The sequence below is a fragment of the Hoplias malabaricus genome, chromosome 8 (genome assembly GCF_029633855.1).
Source record: "Hoplias malabaricus isolate fHopMal1 chromosome 8, fHopMal1.hap1, whole genome shotgun sequence".
Lineage (NCBI taxonomy): Eukaryota > Metazoa > Chordata > Actinopteri > Characiformes > Erythrinidae > Hoplias > Hoplias malabaricus.
Window position 1 is genome coordinate 3,683,767 of NC_089807.1, and position 20,867 is coordinate 3,704,633.

At 40.1% G+C, this 20,867-nt stretch overlaps 1 protein-coding gene across 1 annotated transcript in view; it reads right to left on the reverse strand.

Annotated features, from left to right (window-relative positions):
* Positions 1-146: 146 nt before the first annotated feature.
* The window catches only part of zfyve26 (zinc finger, FYVE domain containing 26), a 34,024-nt gene continuing 13,303 nt past the window's right edge, over positions 147-20,867 (reverse strand). Inside the window, exons 17-41 of the mRNA XM_066680014.1 lie at positions 20,635-20,805; positions 20,316-20,552; positions 20,018-20,123; positions 19,071-19,912; positions 18,650-18,846; positions 18,301-18,405; positions 17,759-17,881; positions 16,889-17,062; positions 16,401-16,650; positions 15,776-15,868; positions 15,439-15,623; positions 14,761-14,894; positions 13,314-13,342; positions 13,088-13,221; positions 12,625-12,845; positions 12,299-12,446; positions 11,687-11,896; positions 10,618-10,833; positions 10,043-10,240; positions 8,383-8,585; positions 7,639-7,801; positions 7,254-7,313; positions 6,591-6,773; positions 5,285-5,335; positions 147-4,316 (exon numbers count right to left, since the gene is read on the reverse strand). Of these exons, the coding sequence (XP_066536111.1) occupies positions 4,116-4,316; positions 5,285-5,335; positions 6,591-6,773; positions 7,254-7,313; positions 7,639-7,801; positions 8,383-8,585; positions 10,043-10,240; positions 10,618-10,833; positions 11,687-11,896; positions 12,299-12,446; positions 12,625-12,845; positions 13,088-13,221; positions 13,314-13,342; positions 14,761-14,894; positions 15,439-15,623; positions 15,776-15,868; positions 16,401-16,650; positions 16,889-17,062; positions 17,759-17,881; positions 18,301-18,405; positions 18,650-18,846; positions 19,071-19,912; positions 20,018-20,123; positions 20,316-20,552; positions 20,635-20,805 (4,634 nt within the window). The 3' untranslated portion in view covers positions 147-4,115. The remainder of the gene's footprint in view (positions 4,317-5,284; positions 5,336-6,590; positions 6,774-7,253; positions 7,314-7,638; positions 7,802-8,382; positions 8,586-10,042; positions 10,241-10,617; positions 10,834-11,686; positions 11,897-12,298; positions 12,447-12,624; positions 12,846-13,087; positions 13,222-13,313; positions 13,343-14,760; positions 14,895-15,438; positions 15,624-15,775; positions 15,869-16,400; positions 16,651-16,888; positions 17,063-17,758; positions 17,882-18,300; positions 18,406-18,649; positions 18,847-19,070; positions 19,913-20,017; positions 20,124-20,315; positions 20,553-20,634; positions 20,806-20,867) is intronic.

Here is a 20,867-nt window from a genome sequence, read left to right on the forward strand (position 1 = left end):
CTAGTGCATACACAGTGTAAACAAGTGTAATTCAGATGTCACATAATTCTCTATCATTATCAGCCTGTGTGTACAGAGCCAAAGCAAATGAAGTCCCTTGTAAAGCTTATTTTTTCCCCCCATTCACAAATTGATTTAAGGCAAGTGTGTGAATAGAAAAAAACAAAATCCCAAAAAACACTTAAGTACCAGTCTCCAGGTTACAGATCGAGCTACACGTGAAAGCAACCTCACTGAAAAGGAACAATCCAGTGTTTTCAAACCTAATCTCAGTCATAATTCAAAGTCATAAAAGTAATACTGAAGAATAAAACTGATTTGTTTCTTACACATTCTCATAGTCAAGTACTGTGAGCTTTCTAAATTCTACACTCCAGCAGGGGGCAGTGTAGAGCATGCATCTTATGTTTTAGCAAAAGTGCTAATTGGTTTTATCTAAAAATGAAGAACAGAAAGCTTTCCCAAGACTAGAAGCACTGTTCTGATCAGGGCAAAGAGGATCAAACAGAGCGCATAGGAAATAATGAATTTAAACTCCTTTGTACTCCTAATGGTTAATTAAACAAAACTATACATCCTTACTCATTTCGCCTTTGGTATTCACTAATTTACAAGTTACACAGGCTAGTAACATTAGGAGGGGTGAAATCAGATGATTATCATTTGTATGTCTGTCTTACAGATTTTAGACTCATCCTCAGTCTAAACTTTATGCGATACATAATTTGTAATAAATAATCTGTGGATTTAACTGATAAACGACAATAAACATAACGTGCTATGTGGCATCACTGTGTCTGGTGGCTGTAGGAAAGGCATATCATTGGACTTTCCTTAAAAATTTGAATACAAAATATTGAACATGTCACAGACAATTAACCTGTATTTGGCAGATTTCTTATTCTTTCCACAGGGAAATTCAAGTACAGGCAATGTGTTGAACTGATTCACCATAGTAAACACCAGAGATTAGGCTGAACACTGCTGAAGTATTCCTTAAATGTGGATTCTCATTTGAAAATCATTTTGAGCTCAAAGAATGACTGGCCTGAAAGAATTACAGAAAGTGTCAGAGACCGTAAAAACTTCACATCACACACAATCACTACGGTCATACAAATAAAGAAACACACCGACAAGAAGAAATACATGAAATAAAGTGGCTTCTTTACATTCACACTGACATACATGTGCAAACACACACAGATACACTGTACATGGCTGGCTTGTGACATCTAAAGGCAGTGCACATAATTTCTGACACAGTCGTTATTTCTTAAAAACTATTTACATTACATCATGGAAATATATTAAAGTAGGCTTGGCTATTAGTATTAGAGCATTTTATGTGTGCTATTCAAGTCTCTGCGATGGCCAGAGGATCCCTTATCATGCCTTTAATCCCCACAGCATCAAGTAGCATCCAGTTCCCTTTCATATTGTGGGGAAAGCACTGTTTCAATTGCAGACTGTTCAGAGCACACACCATCATTTCATAACACTAAAGGTCTTTTGTCATAAATTAAGGAGGCTTTTAGTGACAAATTAAATGGCAAAAATGTAAACAAAAATCAGTGGTTTGATCTGAAATGCTCAATTATATGGACACTGTGGTAAATAGATACCAGACATCTACAGATGCTGTTTAAGCCAAAGCGTTTATGAAGGCATTGCTGCCAGAGAAGTACATGGAATGTTTTCAAAGGTGAGCAAAACCATCTTCAACATTTAATATAAAACTTATATTATGTTACATTCATTAATGAAAGAGGATAGTAAATAAAATGGCTACTTGGGCTACAGACATGGAGACAACTGGCTCCCATTACCAGCACTGTAAATAAATCTGATTTCATCTGATTTGCTATAAATCAAACATTTTATATTAAAGAATTCTGAATGATTTTCTTTAAAATATAGAATTAAGCAAAAATTAAGTGGAAATACCCTTTTAAAGAATACTCAGCCTAACCTATCTGCTACATGTACTCAAGGACACTTAAAACAGTAGCCAATGAGCATCCGCTTCAGAATCTGTCCACTGGCTTATTTTAGGCGTGTGTTTTGAATCTGCAAGTTTTCAGCTCGTCCATATGATCTGGGAAATATGACCAAGGAACTGTCTGTGGTAAATGGCAGTGTGCTACAGATGTGACAGATACAGATTAACAAATACTGAAGAACTCCCTAAACTGTACAACATATTACTTTCATGATTAGGACAAACATGGGTCTGTCCAACTGTAAATGTATAAATTGTATAAATTGTAAATAATAAACTGCACTACACACAGAGGTTCTGAGCCTTTTGATACACAAGGGCCAAAATAAGTTATATATAGTGGTACGTCCAATATTAAATTCTGTAGAAGCACAGTCTTTATGATTGATTGGGAATGCAAAAAAAGAAACCACTTCACCTGAGGTAGGATATTACAAGAGAAATTAACACTGGAAAGGCTGATTCTGAAAGACTTAAGAAGGTTTAAAAGGGTAATCCCTGCATTTCTCAGCCAGATCTCTATCTGCCACACCTGTTAATCTGCTGATTACTCTGTATTTACAGATGTATTAATGTTACTGTCACTTACAGCAGTGTTCCAACATCTAGTGTAAAGCATTACCAGATTAGAAGCTGTTTAACGAGAAGCCATCAAAATGCTTCATTTCAAACTTCTAGCCATACAGTGTGAATATAACTGAATAATCAGCCCTGTTTTGCGGACGTCGATGCAGAAACAGCGATAAATCTGAAATGCTGAAATATTTGAACAGATGTAGAACAGAATTGTTTTCCTGTGACATGTGGACAGTGGATATCTTTAGTGCAATCGTTTAATCAACCTGAAACAGAGCTACTTATCTCTGACATCGTGAATAGTCTTCAAAGAATATACTTTCAAATTCATATTCTTATTTACAGAGTGAATGCTAGCAGCCCTTGCTCTGAACTCTGTAAACTGGACACTGACCTCCACTTAGCATGAGCCATGTGAATTTGCTCATGTTTGAACTTTTCTGTAAACTTTTCTTTACTGACAAAAACTGTGCTCTCATATACAGTTGTGTGCAAATTTTTGGGCACCCCATCAAATCACATGTTGTCGACTTTCTAAGTGAAAATGTGTGAACACATCCTTCATGCCTTCCAGCACATTTATTTGCACCTACCAACGTTTGTTTTTGGACTGTGGGAGGAAACTGGAGCACCCGGAGGAGACCCACACAGACACAGGGAGAACACACCACACTCCTCATAGACAGTCACCCGTAGGAAACCCACACAGACACAGGGAGAACACACCACACTCCTCACACACAGTCACCCGGAGGAAACCCACGCAGACACAGGGAGAACACACCACACTCCTCACACACAGTCACCCGGAGGAAACCCACACAGACACAGGGAGAACACACCACACTCCTCACAGACAGTCACCCGGAGGAAACCCACGCAGACACAGGGAGAACACACCACACTCCTCACAGACAGTCAACCGGAGGAAACCCACGCAGACACAGGGAGAACACACCACACTCCTTACAGACAGTCACCCGGAGCGGGAATCGAACCCACAACCTCCAAGCCCCTGGAGCTGTGTGGCTGTGCCACCGTGCCGCTTCGCTCCAAAATTAGTTGAAATAAAATCCATCAAATTCCAAGGGTAAAAAATATTTGACCTTTTAGATGATAATTTCAAACAATCTGCCAATAAACTATTAGTTCGCAGAAAAAAATATTATATAAGTTTGTTCCCTTTAAAGACATGTTAACATATGTAGATGGTGCGCAAAACACATAACCCAGGGGTGTCCAGATTTTGGCATACAACTGTAATTGTGCAACACTGGTTCATGAAACGTAGCAGAAATCAATGAAGTTGCAATACTTTCAGAAGTGTAGATAAAAGACTAAGTTTTGATCATTTTTCAGGGGTTTGACCCCTGACCAAATCATGTGACATAGATGGCACATTGGTGATTTACTTGAAGGAAGATAAAAAAAAAAAAAAGCAGCATCCAACACAATCCAACATCATCCAATCAAGACACAACTCTGTGTGCCAGTGGGCTGATGGGAGTTGGAGTTCATTGGCAGTCATTGCTGTAGGCTACCTGTTGTTACCAGGGCTCTGCTGTGACATCTGATGCTCAGAGAGCCACTGGCGGCAGATGTCCTGCATCACTGAATCTCCTGAGCTCTCAGCAGCTTGAAGAACATTCTGCACAAACGGTGCTGCTTTAACCACTTCCAGCTTCACAGACAAAAGATACGCAGCCCTCAGCTTGCTGCACTGGAGATATGCTTTTATCTACACACAAAAACAGAGATGTGAGTTTAGAGACACTTTTTCTGATCCGTTTATATGAATCTGGTGATTCAACTGTATTAGATAGGGTGTAATTAAATCAATGAGATTATTCAATTAGTATGTAGATATTACTGTCATTATAACAAGGCTACACCCAAAGTAAATACAGATATGCAATGGTAAGTAATAAAAAAAAGCTAGCTAGCAATCTAGAGATGTAGGAAGTATATTTTTAATGCACAGAATTAAAACAAACTCTGTTGTTCTGCCAAATCATAATCTCCAGTCAGGTGTTAATTAAGCCATTTTGCCATTTCACACAGTGGACCTGGGATCAGAGGATCTGGAACTGTTTGCAACCCAACTTGAGAACAATCTGAGCTCCATCAAAAGACTAGCTTAAGTCCATTTCTTGTCACACCCACCTGTTTTTTGGATCCACCCTACACCAACCATCTCTTTGGTATTACCCTTTTATTCTGCATCTATTTATTTCATGTACCCTTTCTCTTCCTCTTCTATTTCTTTTATTTATTTAAACAAAATATGTATCCAATTTAAGTTAGACTAAAGTGGGAAAGTGCCTAATACAATGTATTCCAATATTCAGATCTATTGTGCATAGTATAAAAAAGTAAATAAAAAAATAAATTAAAAAAAGGTGTGCAAAGATGGACACTAGTTTGTGACAAGTTTGGAGGCTAGTTTACTAGATCAATACATCCTCCAAGACTTTCTGAACTCCTGTAACTTGTTAGAAGGGGAACAATGACTGCTAATTATGCTAATAAACTCTCCTCACGCTAAGTATCTCCTGTTGATAAAACTTGAAAAGGAATGATTTCCAAAAGCATCAAACACAAATCTGATAATTTTGTTTAAATTATTTGGCCTAATGTGACACTAATATGATAATCAGAAAAGCAAGACTGGAATTCATGATGAATAAAGGCACATAGGAAGCTTACCTTAGTCTCTGTTGTCTTAGATTCTAAAATCAAAGACTCCAACTCTTTGGCCTGGACAGAGAACAGAGATCTGCCAAATTACACAAAGCGTCGAGAACATACCTCTATCTAAACACTCCTACTAAATGGCTACACTTTATGTTTCAGAAAAAGAGTGATCACCTACAATCTGCAATCTTATTCACATAGATACACACAATGGAAAGGCTTTTGTTATTAAAACTCATTCTACATGTGAATTATATTCTTTATGGATATTTATTGAAAACAAAAGTGCTTTACTTATTAGTCAGCTGCTTCATTTTACTTTGTTGCATATTTAAATATGAAGCATTACTCTTTCAAAGTCAACATTTGCCTTTAACATAACAGTTCATCCAAAAATAACCTTAAATTTAAAGAATTTAACAGACAATTTTATTCAGACATTTTTGCTGGTTCCAGCACATTCTGTAGCCTTTTTCATTTTTTAAACGATAACAAATTGTCATAAATACACAAACCACATGAGTAAATCTATATGATTTTACGGGCAGTAACAGATGACTCAGGTGTGCACTTTAGTGTGACTATTAATGTATTATTTTGGTTGTTTAATTTTAAATCAAAAAGAATCAAACTTTAGACACAGGCCTGTTTTGACTGAATAAATACATTTGAGATGAGGGTGTAAATATGACTTTAGGTGCTTTTCCACTGCATGGTACCTACACTGCTTTACTCAACTCTACAGTAGAGATGACATTTGGTTTTATCAGACTCACAATAGCAGCTTTTAAAATTAAGCTGTGCTCTTTTGAAGAGGATCAAATGTTCTTGGATTGGTGCCCAAAGAATCTAGAGAGAGCCGGATGGTGCGACTACTAACGTAAAACTATATTGATGATCTTAACTCATGCACTGCAAGCCGGAGTCTTGTATGTTGCAAATACACAATGAGTAAACAACGATTAACAATACAGTTTCCATTGTCATGGTTTCCAAAATGATCTGTTCCTGTTTACGACATCCCCACTGTGGAGGGTAGTGGAATAACAATCCAGGTACCAGGTACCAAAAAAGCGAGTAGAATCGAGAACGGTTGAGTAGTGTAGATACCATGCAGTGGAAAAGCATCATCTGTAGCTGGACCATTGCCGTAATACTAATTTCTACAGGTAAAATAGACAGAGAACTGTAAGATATCTTTTGTACTTACACCATTTCTGACATTGCTGTTGATAAAAGACTTTCTCAATGCCAAAAATAAATAAGATAAAAAGCCTGAGGTCAGTGTGTTTTTACTCTTTACAGAAAGGAAACTCACATCAGCAGGGCATTTCTCTGCGGCTGACACACAGCTGAGGATGATAGTGTCACAGTCACTCTTGGTGGCTGTTCCTGACTCTCCCACACATTTCAGCAGCTGCCGGATGGCCTGATACTGCCTCTGCCTGACCAAACGCTGACCCACACGCACATACACTGCAAGAGCCTCCAGTTGGAAATCCTGGAGAGGGAGGAAAAAAAGAAAAATATAAATGAAAAAAAAAGTGGAAATCCTGAGGGTTTAGGATTTTTATAAAACATTAGGAGTCAGAAAATACACTGTACTGAGTAAGTCAGATTTGCATTTATTTAATTTTCAGTTTAAAACAGACCATTTCATTCATTCATTCATTATCTTTACGCGCTTATCCAGTTCTGGGCCGCAGTGCTCCCAGAGCCTACCCGGAATCACTGGGCGCAAGGCAGGAACACACACTGAAGGGGGCGCCAGTGCTTCACAGGGCGACACACACTCAAATTATTAGCCATTCATTATCTGTAACCTCTTATCCAGTTCAGAGTCGCAGGCACATTATTATTAATTTATTAATAAAACTAAATTTATTAATTAAAAAAAACTATATATAAAATTTAATAAAAAAATTAGTCTGAAATCAAATTCAGCTGGAGAAACTGTCTCTTCAGCTCCATTTTCTCTTACCTGTATAACTCTAAAAGCAATACCAAATCCCTCCTCAATGTTCTTGCCCCCCAACATCACCTGTAGAAAAACAAACATTTTAGCACAAATTTAAAAAAGTTAAAAATGGACTTCCACTGAGCTGTTTTATTTTTTATTTTTGAGCCGTTTTATTTTTTTGAGGAAATGAAACAGATTTAACTGTTATTTATAAGTTCTGATTCTTAAATCTGATCACAGTTGATAATCACACATATAACTACAGACATCAGCTGATTTCTTTATTCAATTGCCGTTCAATTGCTAAAGTTTTCAGAAATAATTTTGTTTCTGATGAAACGATCATGGACAGTTAATATAAATGTTCCACTTTTCAGTATCCCATTTGTGTTTCTTTACAGTTTACCTTGCAAGCCACATCCACCTTCATGGGGCTTGGTCCAAAGAGAGTGGGTGGGGAACTGCTCCCTGCAGGGGTGGGGTTTATTGCTGATTTGGAGGGGGAGGAGCTTTCATAGCGATGCAAGAAACGTGTCACTTCTAGCTGCAGCTCAATGGTATTCATATGTCTGAGGAAAAAAAAAGAAAAAACAAAGACATTACATAACAGGCCTTGTTACCATGGCAACTAGGAAAGGGTAGGAAAGATGCAAAAAGAAGATCAGCCTTAGCAACCACTCACCATCCACTTCATTAGAGCCATTCACAGCACAGAAGCAACACTGCCATGATAGTGGCATCATTGGCAATAGTCCTTTAATAAATTTAACATTCTGTGATGACACAGTGGTATATTAGCCTCATCTACTCACCCACCCATGCTTCCGTGCTCGGTGTGGATTAACTCCTGCAGGGGTCTGGGACCTATGTTAAGCTAGTTACTGTACCATAACCCAAAAATATTTCCCAAACACTATCAGTGATGTTGTGGTCTTGACTTTGATCAGTCGATTGTTCTTAGAACAATAGCAACTTCTTTTATGTTTGGTCCAGTTTCTTTTCTAAGTAAGTTGTTGAGCACTAATTTCTTAGTAGTGAGTACTTTAATTTTCCAAAGTCTTTTTGAAAATTTAAATATATATTCACTTCAGAAGCATGTTTTGAAAATAAATAAACAGGACCATGAGGTGTGAGTGTGTTGCAGTCTTACCTGGAGACATCACTAGAGCTCATCTTCTTCCTGAAAGAAGAAGAAGTGAAGTGGGGTTTCCTGCGGTTCTGCTGCTCCTGAAGGTAATTTTTCAGATGCTCTTTGGCCCGAACCAGCCATCGCTGCTGTTCCCCTAACTGCAGGTACGACTGTGCACCATGAGTGAAGAACCGGATACATGTCATAGCAGCTCGAACATGGTCCTGGAAAGCAATAACACCATGTAAACAAATAGGAAGGTTTTCTACCGTTGAGAAAATACATCCTCTCCAAGGCAGTCACATGACCCCTCCTTGTCTTTGAATGCATGAGTGTGAAGCCTTTATAGCAAAATCTGTAATAATGCATTATGCAAAGAAATTTGATAGCACCAATACCCTACACTTAGAACACCTGGATTCAACTCTATCTTCTGGCAGAAATTCCACTACTATTATTGTGAACAAATATGGAAAAATATACATTGGTGACAACTGAAGCCTTGAAGTGGAGAAACTGTGTGGAAAGTGCAAGGGCCAGTTGCACAAAACACCTTCATTTTCCTTCAAGTCCAGTTCATGGCGATAAATGAATGTATCCCGAGGAGAGTGTTCTGCGACCTGGTAGAACCCACTGGATACGCTTAATGATGAGCAGATCATTTTAAATGATAGACTTGATTGGCAAGTCAATCAATAATTTGTTTAATCGTCCCAAGTTGGATCATGCTACTTTCCGTAGCTGTGCTCTTCCTGCTGCAATGCAGTTAATGATTGCTCCCCAATTTTATGCTACGGTGTGTGGTGTGTTCTCCCTGTGTCTGCGTGGGTTTCCTCCGGGTCACTGTCTGTGAGGAGTTGGTGTGTTCTCCCCGTGTCTGCGTGGGTTTCCTCCAGGTGACTGTCTGTGAGGAGTTTGGTGTGTTCTCCCCGTGTCCACGTGGGTTTTCTCCGGGTGCTCCGGTTTCCTCCCACAGCCCAAAAACACACGTTGGTTGGTGGACTGGCGAGTCAAAAGTGTCCGTAGGTGTTGTGAGTGTGTGAGTGTGTGTGTTGCCCTGCAAAGGACTGGCGCCCCCTCCAGGGTGTGTTCCCGCCTTGCGCCAGGTAGGCTCTGGACCCACCGCAACCCTGAACTGGATAAGGGTTACAGACAATGAATGAATGAATGAGCAACACCCTTAAGTGACACCCTCAGCTTAGGAGGAATTAAGCTTTAAGTGTCATACTTAAAAGGAAAACTTTTGTGCAACCGGCCCCAAATTCTAAAATATACAGTCTAATAAAGTAGAATGTCCAGTTATTATTTTACAGTTCTTTTAATGTTTTTACTGTTTTTCTACTTCTGTACTTTCCTTTCTCTCCTTCTATAAAAGCAGCCTGAAATGCATTCATCCATTCACTACCGAATTCATAAATACATTTCTGCAAGTAAGGTCAATACAAAAATATCCCAGAATAATACTGAGAAAAGATCCAAAAACAATAGAAAATTTGTTTTCAAACAAATATTTACTCAATTTACAATATATTTAATTTGCATAAAAACTAAATAAATCCATTAATAAATTACCGTTACAACCAAAATATCAGGACAGACCAAAAAATCTGTAGGAATAGTCTATGTGGGTAATTCTGTGTGATTTAGTGTGTTCACGTGTGTACGTCTGTGTTTTTGGTACCATCATGAACTGCTGAAGTTGGTAGAGTGTGTGGTAATGGCCTTTGCGTTGGAGCAGCTGACAGGATGATAAGAGGTATCGCCCCCAGCTCTCTAATGAAGGGTCTACTGACTCCAAATGCCCTTGGAGAACACCCAAACGTCCCCTCTCTAAACAGGGCTGTAGCACTCCCTCCAGGAACACCTCTTCAGGACACTCCTATAACAGAGAGAGACATTGTTAAAGGGCTTGGACAGAGTTAAAAATTTTTCAAATGTATTCCCAAATACCGTTGACCAACAAGACATGTTTGGTACTGCAGATTGGATTTTGTGGTTTTGCTGGCTTAACTACCCCATTAGTTAACAGAGTGCATGCTGAAATCTTAAAACATCTGCTGCAAAATAAACAAAAGTACGAACAAACTGTGGTTTCTAGCTATGAATGAAAAATGTGTGCAGAGAAAAAAAATGTAATTGTAATTGAGGAACTACAATATGCTCCTGTGTGGTCAGTGGAGCTGAAACCATGGACAGTGAGTGTAGAAACAAATGGGTGGTCAAACTGTAATGATGGATCTCTGTGTGTTCAATTACCTTGCTGAGTAGGTGTGTGAGAGCATCCTTCAGGGAGTCATGGCGCAGGTAGAAGCTGATGAAGCTCAGGTGAGTGCCATAGTTTAGCAGGTAGTACAGACATTCCTGAAAGTTACTGCAGCGCTGTGTCCGGACCTCCATCCGATCCACAGTAGGCAGCTCCCGCAGAGCCTCCTCCAGCTCTGCTAGAGATGTCAGGATATCCTCATCTACTGTCTGTAACCACACAAACACAACTAGGTTTAGTTTTTAGCATTTAGCATATGTTAGCAGCTATGTGTTAATACTCTATGTATGTACACACAGCTATAATACTCCATGTTAATACTGTATGTATATCTACTTTCATCAAAGTGCCTCTCTTGGTGTGAAGCGCAAGTCTTGTCTAAATAATGATTGACAATTTTATTTTCCAAGTCATTACTAAAATAGCAGACTGAAACATCAGTAAATTTTTCAGCTCTTAAATTATCTTTTTTTTTTCCAAATTGTGTAGCATCATCATCTGTTCCAAATTTATAAAGCAGGTTTGTCTGCTTGGCATGAATCAGTCAGTAATTCCAGAAAAAAGGGCCACTAAAGTTTTCCCAGATTGCTGGGAAAGGGACAAACACATAAAATATCCTGTTCAGTTCAGGGCAATGAATTTTCCTATAGCAGGCAGCTCCAAATTTTCTCCTGACTGTTGCTGAAATATGAGGATCATCAATCAGGAAGGAAAAGATTCATGGCAACTGTCAATGTTGTTCAAATATGGCCATATGGTGACTCCAGGGCAGTCACATGAGAGTGAAAGGCATGACGGTGATAAGCATTCATAGCATAATAATAATGCATCTATAATAAAGCATTATGTAAAGAAATTGGACAGCACCACTACCCTGCACCCAGAACACCTGGAGTAGATATTACTTGTTGGCAGAAATGCCTTTGCTAAAAATTGGTAGTGTGTGCTAAAAAAAAGAACAAATCTGAAAAAGATAAATTTATTACAAATCAAGATAAAGTGATACTATCTTTATATAACTATATTAATTAAGCTCGACTTAAGGCTCTGTTCTGAACGTACCGTCCTGAGTGTTGGCTGGATTACGGATTCCAGGTGCTGGATGATCTCCTGCAGAAGTCTGGGACCCATGTTTAGCTGGTTTCTGTCCACAGGAGCTTTCAGACACCGAGATAACTTCTCCCGAGCAGCACCGAGGCACCCGGCCTTCAGACATGCCATACCCCATGCATGCCACACTCCACTGGGATCCAGGCCACTTTTAGTGGAAACCTTGTAGAGACAAGGTTAGAAAAAACAGTCAGTTAGCATTTCTCTCTTTCTCTCTCACACACCCCAAGAGTAGTCTTTATAGTAAATTACAATAATTAAGATTTTACAGCCTACAATAATAGCAGCTCAATTTATACTGCTAGCTACAGTATAAACAACTTTTGAAATGTTCTGGCACTGCTTCAGGAACACTAGAATTAGTTATCGTTAGTATATTACACTTGCAATAAATGCATCATTAAAATGTAAAGATATAAGCATCTGAATTAGAACTTTACATAATCAAATTCTACTCCTGACATTACATTCAAGTGTTTATTTTTAACAATGATTAGGTGCATTGTTAGGTGTTTAATCTAAAATGTTGTTAGGAGTGAAGAATGAGATGCTAGAGTTCCTCACCTCCACAGCCAGCTGATAATACTCAGCCTCAAGCAGCTGATTCCTCAGACGACTCACTGCTGCCGGCTCCAGGATGTCGTCCAGAGATGGGATGTATTTATAATTAGCAATGACCAGGATCTTCAGCACATCTACCTTACTGATGTAGCTGCAGAGAGAGAAGGGACAGCATGCATTAGAACTTTTTAAATGACATAGCTCATGGTAAATAAAGAAGTAATGTCCATGGCTTAAGAATCATTTCTGATCATTGCTCTCTTCTTGTTTAATTCAGTATGTTTTGTTTCTGGTATGTAGTTGGTGAGAATGTTGAGTGTGCATGCTACCTGTCGCAGAGGGCCAGGTCCTGACTCTGTCCTGCTCTAACAAACATCAGCTTAGCGCTGAACATCAGCTGTTGCATCACATCTGTGAGGAGCCGAGCATCAACTTCAGGATTGGTGAGTTTACGGGAGATGGAGCGGCAGTGTCCGATCAGCTGGTGCCCACAGGCAGCGTGGTCACTGTGTAGCGAGAGGATAGACACACACAGCGAAGCACTGGGAGCCTGAGGGGGGAAAAAAACACACAAGAAAGAGTGACGACGGAAGAAAGCATATGCTGCAAATAAAATCTAAATTAAATAATGCATTATAAAGTCCACATTCAGGGAAGAAATATGACAGATCAGAAAGTTTAACACACTAGGAAAAACTTAAAATTAAAGTAAAATATTTGATACTATTTTTATAGCCACATAAGCAGTAACTGCAGGATAAACAGAGTTAGCTTTGTGAAAAATAAAGTCACCTGTTCATAGTAAAACTCGCTGTGTATCTGCTGGTTCTCTGCTGAGTTTGGGCTGAGCCTGTACTGCTTCTGAGGAATCTCAGGGAGACTGAGAACACTGTCCAGAACCCCATCAACAGAGTCTGGGCTATCAGCTACCGAAGAGATTCAGATCATTAGTATCACAGGACACTATGCAATAAATGGAAATGAATGGGTTGAATTAAGGTTAGCGATTAGAAAATACCGTCTGCTTCCTCGAACTCTTCATCTGAACTGCAACAGAAACACACACAAAAGCAGTGTAAGGAAATTAATTACAACAAATCAACAGAACTTTTCTGAACAAGCAGCTATTCCTGGACACCATATGTGTGTCTCTCCATTCCATACAGAGTACCATGCTTGCTGGATGTGTGTGGGAGTCAGTGGTACATAATGAATTTTCAGATATAGAATAGCAAGAGAATTTCACAATGTGTCAGAGACAGCACTAGACCTTGTCCATTTGTGTGCATATTAAGACCAAGAAATTTGAAAAGAAATCAGTGTATGAGTATACATGCCACTGTCATATTACTGAGCTAAAATCCAGTGTTTTGATATGATTCTAATCTAAAAAATTGATTAAACAGTATGCGGTTTAGATGACCACTTGAATATAACTACAGACATCAGAGTGAGACAGGATTTTTTTACAGGCATGTACACACACGCATAGATCTAGAATAGCTTTAAGTAGGTTTTTGTTCACATTTTTTTTAATACACTGATCGAGGGGAGGGTGGCACGGTGGCGCAGTAGGTAATGTCGCAGTCACACAGCTCCAGGGACCTGGAGGTTGTGGGTTCGATTCCCGCTCCCGGTGACTGTCTGTGAGGAGTGTGGTGTGTTCTCCCTGTGTCTGCATGGGTTTCCTCCGGGTGACTGTCTGTGATGAGTGTGGTGTGTTCTCCCTGTGTCTGCGTGGTTTTCCTCCGGGTGACTGTCTGTGAGGAGTGTGGTGTGTTCTCCCTGTGTCTGCGTGGTTTTCCTCCGGGTGACTGTCTGTGAGGAGTGTGGTGTGTTCTCCCTGTGTCTGCATGGGTTTCCTCCGGGTGACTGTCTGTGAGGAGTGTGGTGTGTTCTCCCTGTGTCTGCGTGGTTTTCCTCCGGGTGACTGTCTGTGAGGAGTGTGGTGTGTTCTCCCTGTGTCTGCGTGGGTTTCCTCCGGGTGCTCCGGTTTCCTCCCACAGTCCAAAAACACACATTGGTAGGTGGATTGGTGACTCAAAAGTGTCCGTAGGTGTGAGTGTGTGAGTGAATGTGTGTGTGTCTGTGTTGCCCTGTGAACTGGCACCCCGTCCAGGGTGTATTCCCGCCTTGCGCCCAATGATTCCAGGTAGGCTCTGGACCCACCGCGACCCTGAACTGGATAAGGGTTACAAATAATGAATGAATGAAAGGATGATCGAGGGGAGGTCATGGAGGTGTTGTAAGGCAAAATTATAGAACTCACTTAATCAATTATAGATTTTCTTGTAGGATATCAAGACATCTGGCTCCTAACAGAGAACCCTAAAGAAATCTCGCTCTAATTTTATTGATAATTTCATCTGGAAGGGTTCAACCATCGAGCATTTCAGGCAGACTTTAAATAATGTGTTAAACAGGTAGTCCATATGGTCCTGTCTGAAATCTAGAAATATGCTTACTCCTCATGAAAGAAATTGTAACACTCGTCACACACTCTGACCGTCTCCTCACAGCCTTCCACTACCATTTTTCTGCTGGAGCAGGCGTGGCACACCAGCCTTCCACAACGCCTGCAATGGTGCCGCCGGTTAAACTGAGACAAAAAAGACAAAAATTGAACAGTATGGTTTTATAATGAAAGCACAGATACTAAAAGTTGGCTTCTGACCAGAAGGAGCAGGCAGAAGATTAATAATAATAAAATTCAGAAGACTGATATAGTAGATATCTTGCATTTAATATGTTGTTGCTACCAATTATCTTGGATTATAAAGTAATCCTCCGGAAATTAATTTATGGTTCAGGTGGCTACTATTCCATTAAATTACTGACATTATCATTTTCTTGTTTCTATAATAGAGTAAGACAATCCTTAGTCAGAAACTTAAAATCTAGTTTATTACTGAGGCTACGAGAATAAATGTTGCTTTACATTAATTTACAAACATGTCAAAGCCTGAACGATTTAGACAAGCAGTTTGTATAATAGTAATTGGCAAGATATAACCTTCTATTAAATTAGCTTCAAAGCACAAACATTTTGGCTAATCATCAACATTTAGGGTAAAGTCATCAGCATTTTAATTTTCAACCTATACATGACTTATTCTTACATATTGTGTAAGTCAAAGTCTCACCATGGTAAAACGCTCTCTCTGGCAGACCATGCAGATGTGTTTCTGGTGGTCTGGTACCCAGTCTTTGCGCTCTGGTGTTTTCTCCGGTGGGGTAAAAACACTGGCTGTGGGGCGGACCTTTTTCCCTGTGGATCCCCTATCGCGATCTTGAACCGAGCCAGACGGTGTGTGGATGGGAGTACCACCTACACAGAGAACCAACAATGAGCTTACACATGTTGTATCAACTTTAACTGTTAAGATTGAGTTGATCTAATAAACTGAAACTAAATGGTCAAAATGAACAGAGATAAAAACACTGAAGCCAAATCTTTTATTAGTTGTAGCTGACGCTGACCTGCAGAGGGAGGGGGTGTGTGACTGGGGGAGGACAGAGAACTGTCCTGAGAAGGACACTGGAGAGAAAAATCCTGTAAACTGATAACAGAGTCTGCAAAAATGGAACAAAACAAAATTCAATACATTTGTAACCACATCAGCTGTTAAACATTCTCAAAGTGGGTTTGTGTGCTCCATTTATATATTTTGCAAACTGAGTGTACAAACTATTGACCAATTACCTTCTTAACCTTGTGCAATTTGTTTGTTTTAGATCATTTTTAGGATGAAAATAAGATGTATGGAGAGGTACATGGTGCTAAAATATCTGAGGATAAAGAAATGAACTAATCTCCTTGGACATGAGGTCTTATATAACAAAAAATGACCAAAGACTAATTATTAACATGCATTACTTATCACTGAATAATTACTTGTTCCAACTGTACTCTCGCAATGTCACAAGAAACTGTCATTTTTGTTATTTTCACTTAAATATAGGTTTGGATTTAAATTTGTTTGATGATCTGAAACATTGAAGAGTGAAAAACATGCAAAAAAATTAAAAAATCATCAAACACTTTTTAACAAAACTGTACCTGTGGCCTATTTACCAGTGCGGTACGACGAGGTATTGCTCTTACCGCTGCGGGATCTCTCTCGTGGGGCGTAGGGGAAGTCCAACGCTTTTTGGCTGTACTCTGCCAGCAGGGTGTCGATGTGTTGGTTGGTGATGCCAGCCTCCTGTGCTGGGAGAAGGTTCCGGAGAGTAGAGATAGCAGTTGAAGCCCAATCCACCTTCAGATTCATCAACAGCTGCTCCAGCATCAGCAGAGGATCCGCCAGCAGCTGGAAATAATCCTGACGAGAAGCTTCCGGAAGAGTAAGCAGTACCTGATGAAGCCACAGATTATATTAAAGAAGGATGCTTCATTACCAACTAAACTCAGGGACTGTAGATGGAAAAAGCAACATAAGCTAATGGTGGTGCAAAGCATCTTTTCTCATTTGAGATTAATATTTCTGGCACATAGACAAATAAGAAAATAAACCTGATTTTCAATACTTCAATGTTTAGTAAAAGGCCCAACTGCTGCCACACACACACACACACACACACACACACACACACCTTAGAGCCCAGGTGCAGTGCGTTTATGTGGCATCTTCGTGCCGGAGTCATTTGACTCTGAAAGTGCAGTGTGAGGTAATCAGACAGGAAGTGGCAGGCAGACAATCCCGGCCTTCGATCCAGAGCACGCTCACTCACATCCAGTGCCAACGAATCAGGGAGGCTCTCGAGAAGCTGCAATAGGAAACAGATTTAAGAAAGATTAATACCATTAAAAAAAATTATATATATATATCAGCTGATTCTGCAAGTAACGTCTAGCTTCTGTAAAAACCTCATTACTATCAATATTCATAATAAACACACTTAAAAAAAACTCAAAAGAAAATTCAAGTATATTAAGGTGTGCCAATTGTTTGTTTTCACACAAGTGTGTATATTCTCCAAACAAGAACAATGAAATAGGATGCTCCGAAACAGCGCCACATGAGCCAAAGTTTATTATGCCAATGATAACCATTGATTCAAGTGATATTAACCACCCCAGCATTAGGCTGTGGAGCTGTGGAATACCTTTTAGATGAGTGTATGTGAAGCAAAACCATTTGTCCAACATCAGTACCTGACCTCACTGCTGCTCGTCCGTTAACGCCAAGAAATCTTAACAGAGAATTTCCAATGTCTAGAATAAAACCTGAAGTGCAGAAGCTATTACTACAGCAAAGAGAGACAAATGCCCAAATAGCAGCAAGTGTCCATACGTCTTTGGTCATATATTATGTGCATTCCACTACTATGCACATATTCCTAATCACAAACGTATGGGAATTTATAAAAATCTATCTACCAAAATAATACAGTCATACCATGGAGAAATGTGTCGTTGCATCTTGCTTAAAATCATAAAGATATGATCAATTTCACACACACCTGGAATGCCTCTTCTGTGCGGCTGTTCTCCAGCAAATAAAGCAGATGTTCTGTCTGAAGCTGGATTTTCAACTGCTCTGATACAGGATACAGCTGAACCCACTGAGCACACAGCTCAAACTCCTAACAACACACACATACACAACCACATTCACACATTAAAAATAGTTTTAAATTTGCATCTTCAATTTTGAGCACATCAGCATGCTCAACATCCCTCTAATGTTGTTTACGCCCTCAAAAAAACAATTTAGTAAACACAGTATACAAAAGAATGATGTGTGTTCAATGCTAGTGCTTCTCACTTAAAAAAAATGCATTCATTTAAAATTATTCATATTAAAAATATCCCATTTTTACAATCCCTATAATTTGTGTATGCTCCGAGTGAGGTTGGGAGAGAGTGACCAAAAAAGCGTCCTAGTAACATCTCTGTAAACCTTTCCCATCTCTACCTTCAAATAAATACTTGTTTGAATGTTTTAAAAAATTTGTTGTGAAAATGGTATTGATACTTTCAGGTTTTTATCATAGAGACTGACATGTGTCTGTAGCATGAGTGACAGCATTGACTCAGGATTCCTTCTGGACTCATCCTTTAGTTCCTGCCATGTCTGCCATTGTGACAGGGGCTGTAAACTCAGCATCTACACACACACAGACACACAACAACAACAACAACAAAGAGCAAAAGTCAGCTTATTATGACGCACTGATCACGATTAGATTTGATTCATATCATTGTGTCCAAGATTCAATATTCTCACAACATTTTGGATAAAACTAGAGGCTAGAGATAAGAGTAAGTGCTGGAGTGAATTCTTCACTGTGCTTTTTCAAATCTCAGTATAGCAGTTGTTACACATTTATGTAATTATCGACAAGACAGACCTTGTGGTACATGCTGAGCTCATGTTTTTTCTGCTGAAGCTGCAGTGTTAGTGGGTCATTGACGCTGGAGTCACTGAGGCAGAAGTTCAGCAGCTCAAGGCAGCTGTTCAAAGGCCAGCGATCCAAACCCTGAAGAGCCACACGTCCACGAAGCTGCCAGTCCTTTACTTGAAATAACTGCTCTGTGCCATGATCTCCTACAAACAGAAACATTCACAGATATTAACAGATGACAAACATTCAAGCAGTGAGACAGCAGTGAGGTAACCGTCTACTTCTACTCAGAGACTAACCAAAGCTAATGGTTCATAGAAATATTGAATGAAACACACCATTTTTAGTAAAAACCATATGACCCTGTAACCAGTAGTGTATTCTAGAGGCAGTTTTGCTAAATGAATCCATATGATGTAATTCCTACCCTCCAATGCTGTGCATGCTAGCAGTCTGTCCTTCAGCATCTCCTGATGGCCGCTGTGAGCATACAGCTCCAAAAGGGCCAGAGCTCGGTCCAGTTCTCCTGAGTTCAGAGCATGCTGAAACGCTTCGGCCAATAACGACTGTCCTGCCCCACTCTGTGGCCCAAAAAACAGCATTCCCACTATAGCCTTTCCACAAAGAGCTGCCCAAAGTTCATCAGAGGCCTCAGTTGAGCCTAGCACAGGCTGTGCTGCATCCCAAAGGAAAGCCTTGAGTATGGGGAAGTCCTTCAGCAGCACCTCAGCCTCTCTGGAGATCTGTTCAGCATCCAGAGACACCTCTTTACGTCCAGCACTCCGGAAATATGAGGGCAGTCCGGGCCATGAAGAGTGACCGGCTCGAGTCACTTCTCCGCTTCGGCCGGCGCTGAGGCATGACAAAGCAGCTACAAGTGGAGAACGAGATTTCAGGAAAGATAGCGCCGAAGGTGTAAGCAGAAAGCCTGAGGACGAAGAAGAAAAATAAATTGTAGATGAAGATGGAGAGGGAGGGGAAATGGAAGAACTGGTTTCCACAGATGCATCAGATTCTGAGCTGGGTTCGGAGGCCAGTGAAGGGTCCAAACAGTCAGAGAGGTCACAGAGTTCAAGCAGGGCAGGTGCATGCTCCTGTGCATGCTGTCGGATCAGAGAGGCAATGCTAGCTGGGCAGAAAGCCCCTCCAGAGACTCCCATGACCTTAGAGATGCAAGGGTCCCACAGTAGCAGGGGATCACAGCAGCGCTGCACTATGACTTGCTGGACACTTACACACAGACCCTCTTGATGTAGCAGAGACAACACCCTACAAAAACACAAACATAATAGATAATAAATAAACATAGGATAAGACCATTGTACAATAAACTATAATTAAAAAGCTGAAATAAAACAAGTCAATTTGAAGTACCTGTCTGGGCCAACCTGTCTGTCAAAGAGCAGATGTGAGAGCAGCTGGGTGGGGGACTGTTGGAGAACAAGGAGAGGATTTCCCAGCTTCACCTCTGAACTCTGATCTGAAAACACATAGTACATAAACAGAAGGTTAATGTCTTTAAAAAGAAGTCTCTCACTCTTAATCCAGGTGCCATGATCTATATTTTGGTAAATTGACAAAATAACTAAGAATATAAAATAAATAAGCTACTTGTTTAACTTTTTTTAACACAAGAATTAAGAATTCCAAAAATATAACAAGTTACTCTCACCTTCATTTGCCAGGCTGCGGACTAGCACAGACGCAAGCATGTTGATGTAGTCCAGGAAGCTGCGCATGTAGTCTGGTCTGCAGGTTGCACTGTCTGGTTCAAATGGGCAGAGCTGGTCCAGTGAGCGCAGCAGCTGCTTCATTGCAGAGCGAACAGGGTGAGATTCCAGCTCTGACTGCCTTAACCCCGCCTGCTCCAGAAGAGATGCCAACACACAGCTACACGACTGACTCTCACCTACAGCACACAGAAAAACACAATATAATAAACAATAGACAATTAGACAATTTCAGTAATATAAATGATTACAAGATCTTACCAGACATTTCCGTTGCAGACCTGAGAGTCTGAAGGGTGACCTCCAAGCGCTGGATTAGCGAGAGGCGAGCAGCAATAGTCTCTTCCATCAGAGAGGGAAAACAACACAGCAGCACCTCCTGAGCACTGCAACCAAATGGAGTCAAAACAGCTCCCTCCTCACCATTACCATCTAACAAGAGCGAGAGAATCAAAAAAAAAGAGACAGAATGTTATATTTTTTAAAAATTCTTT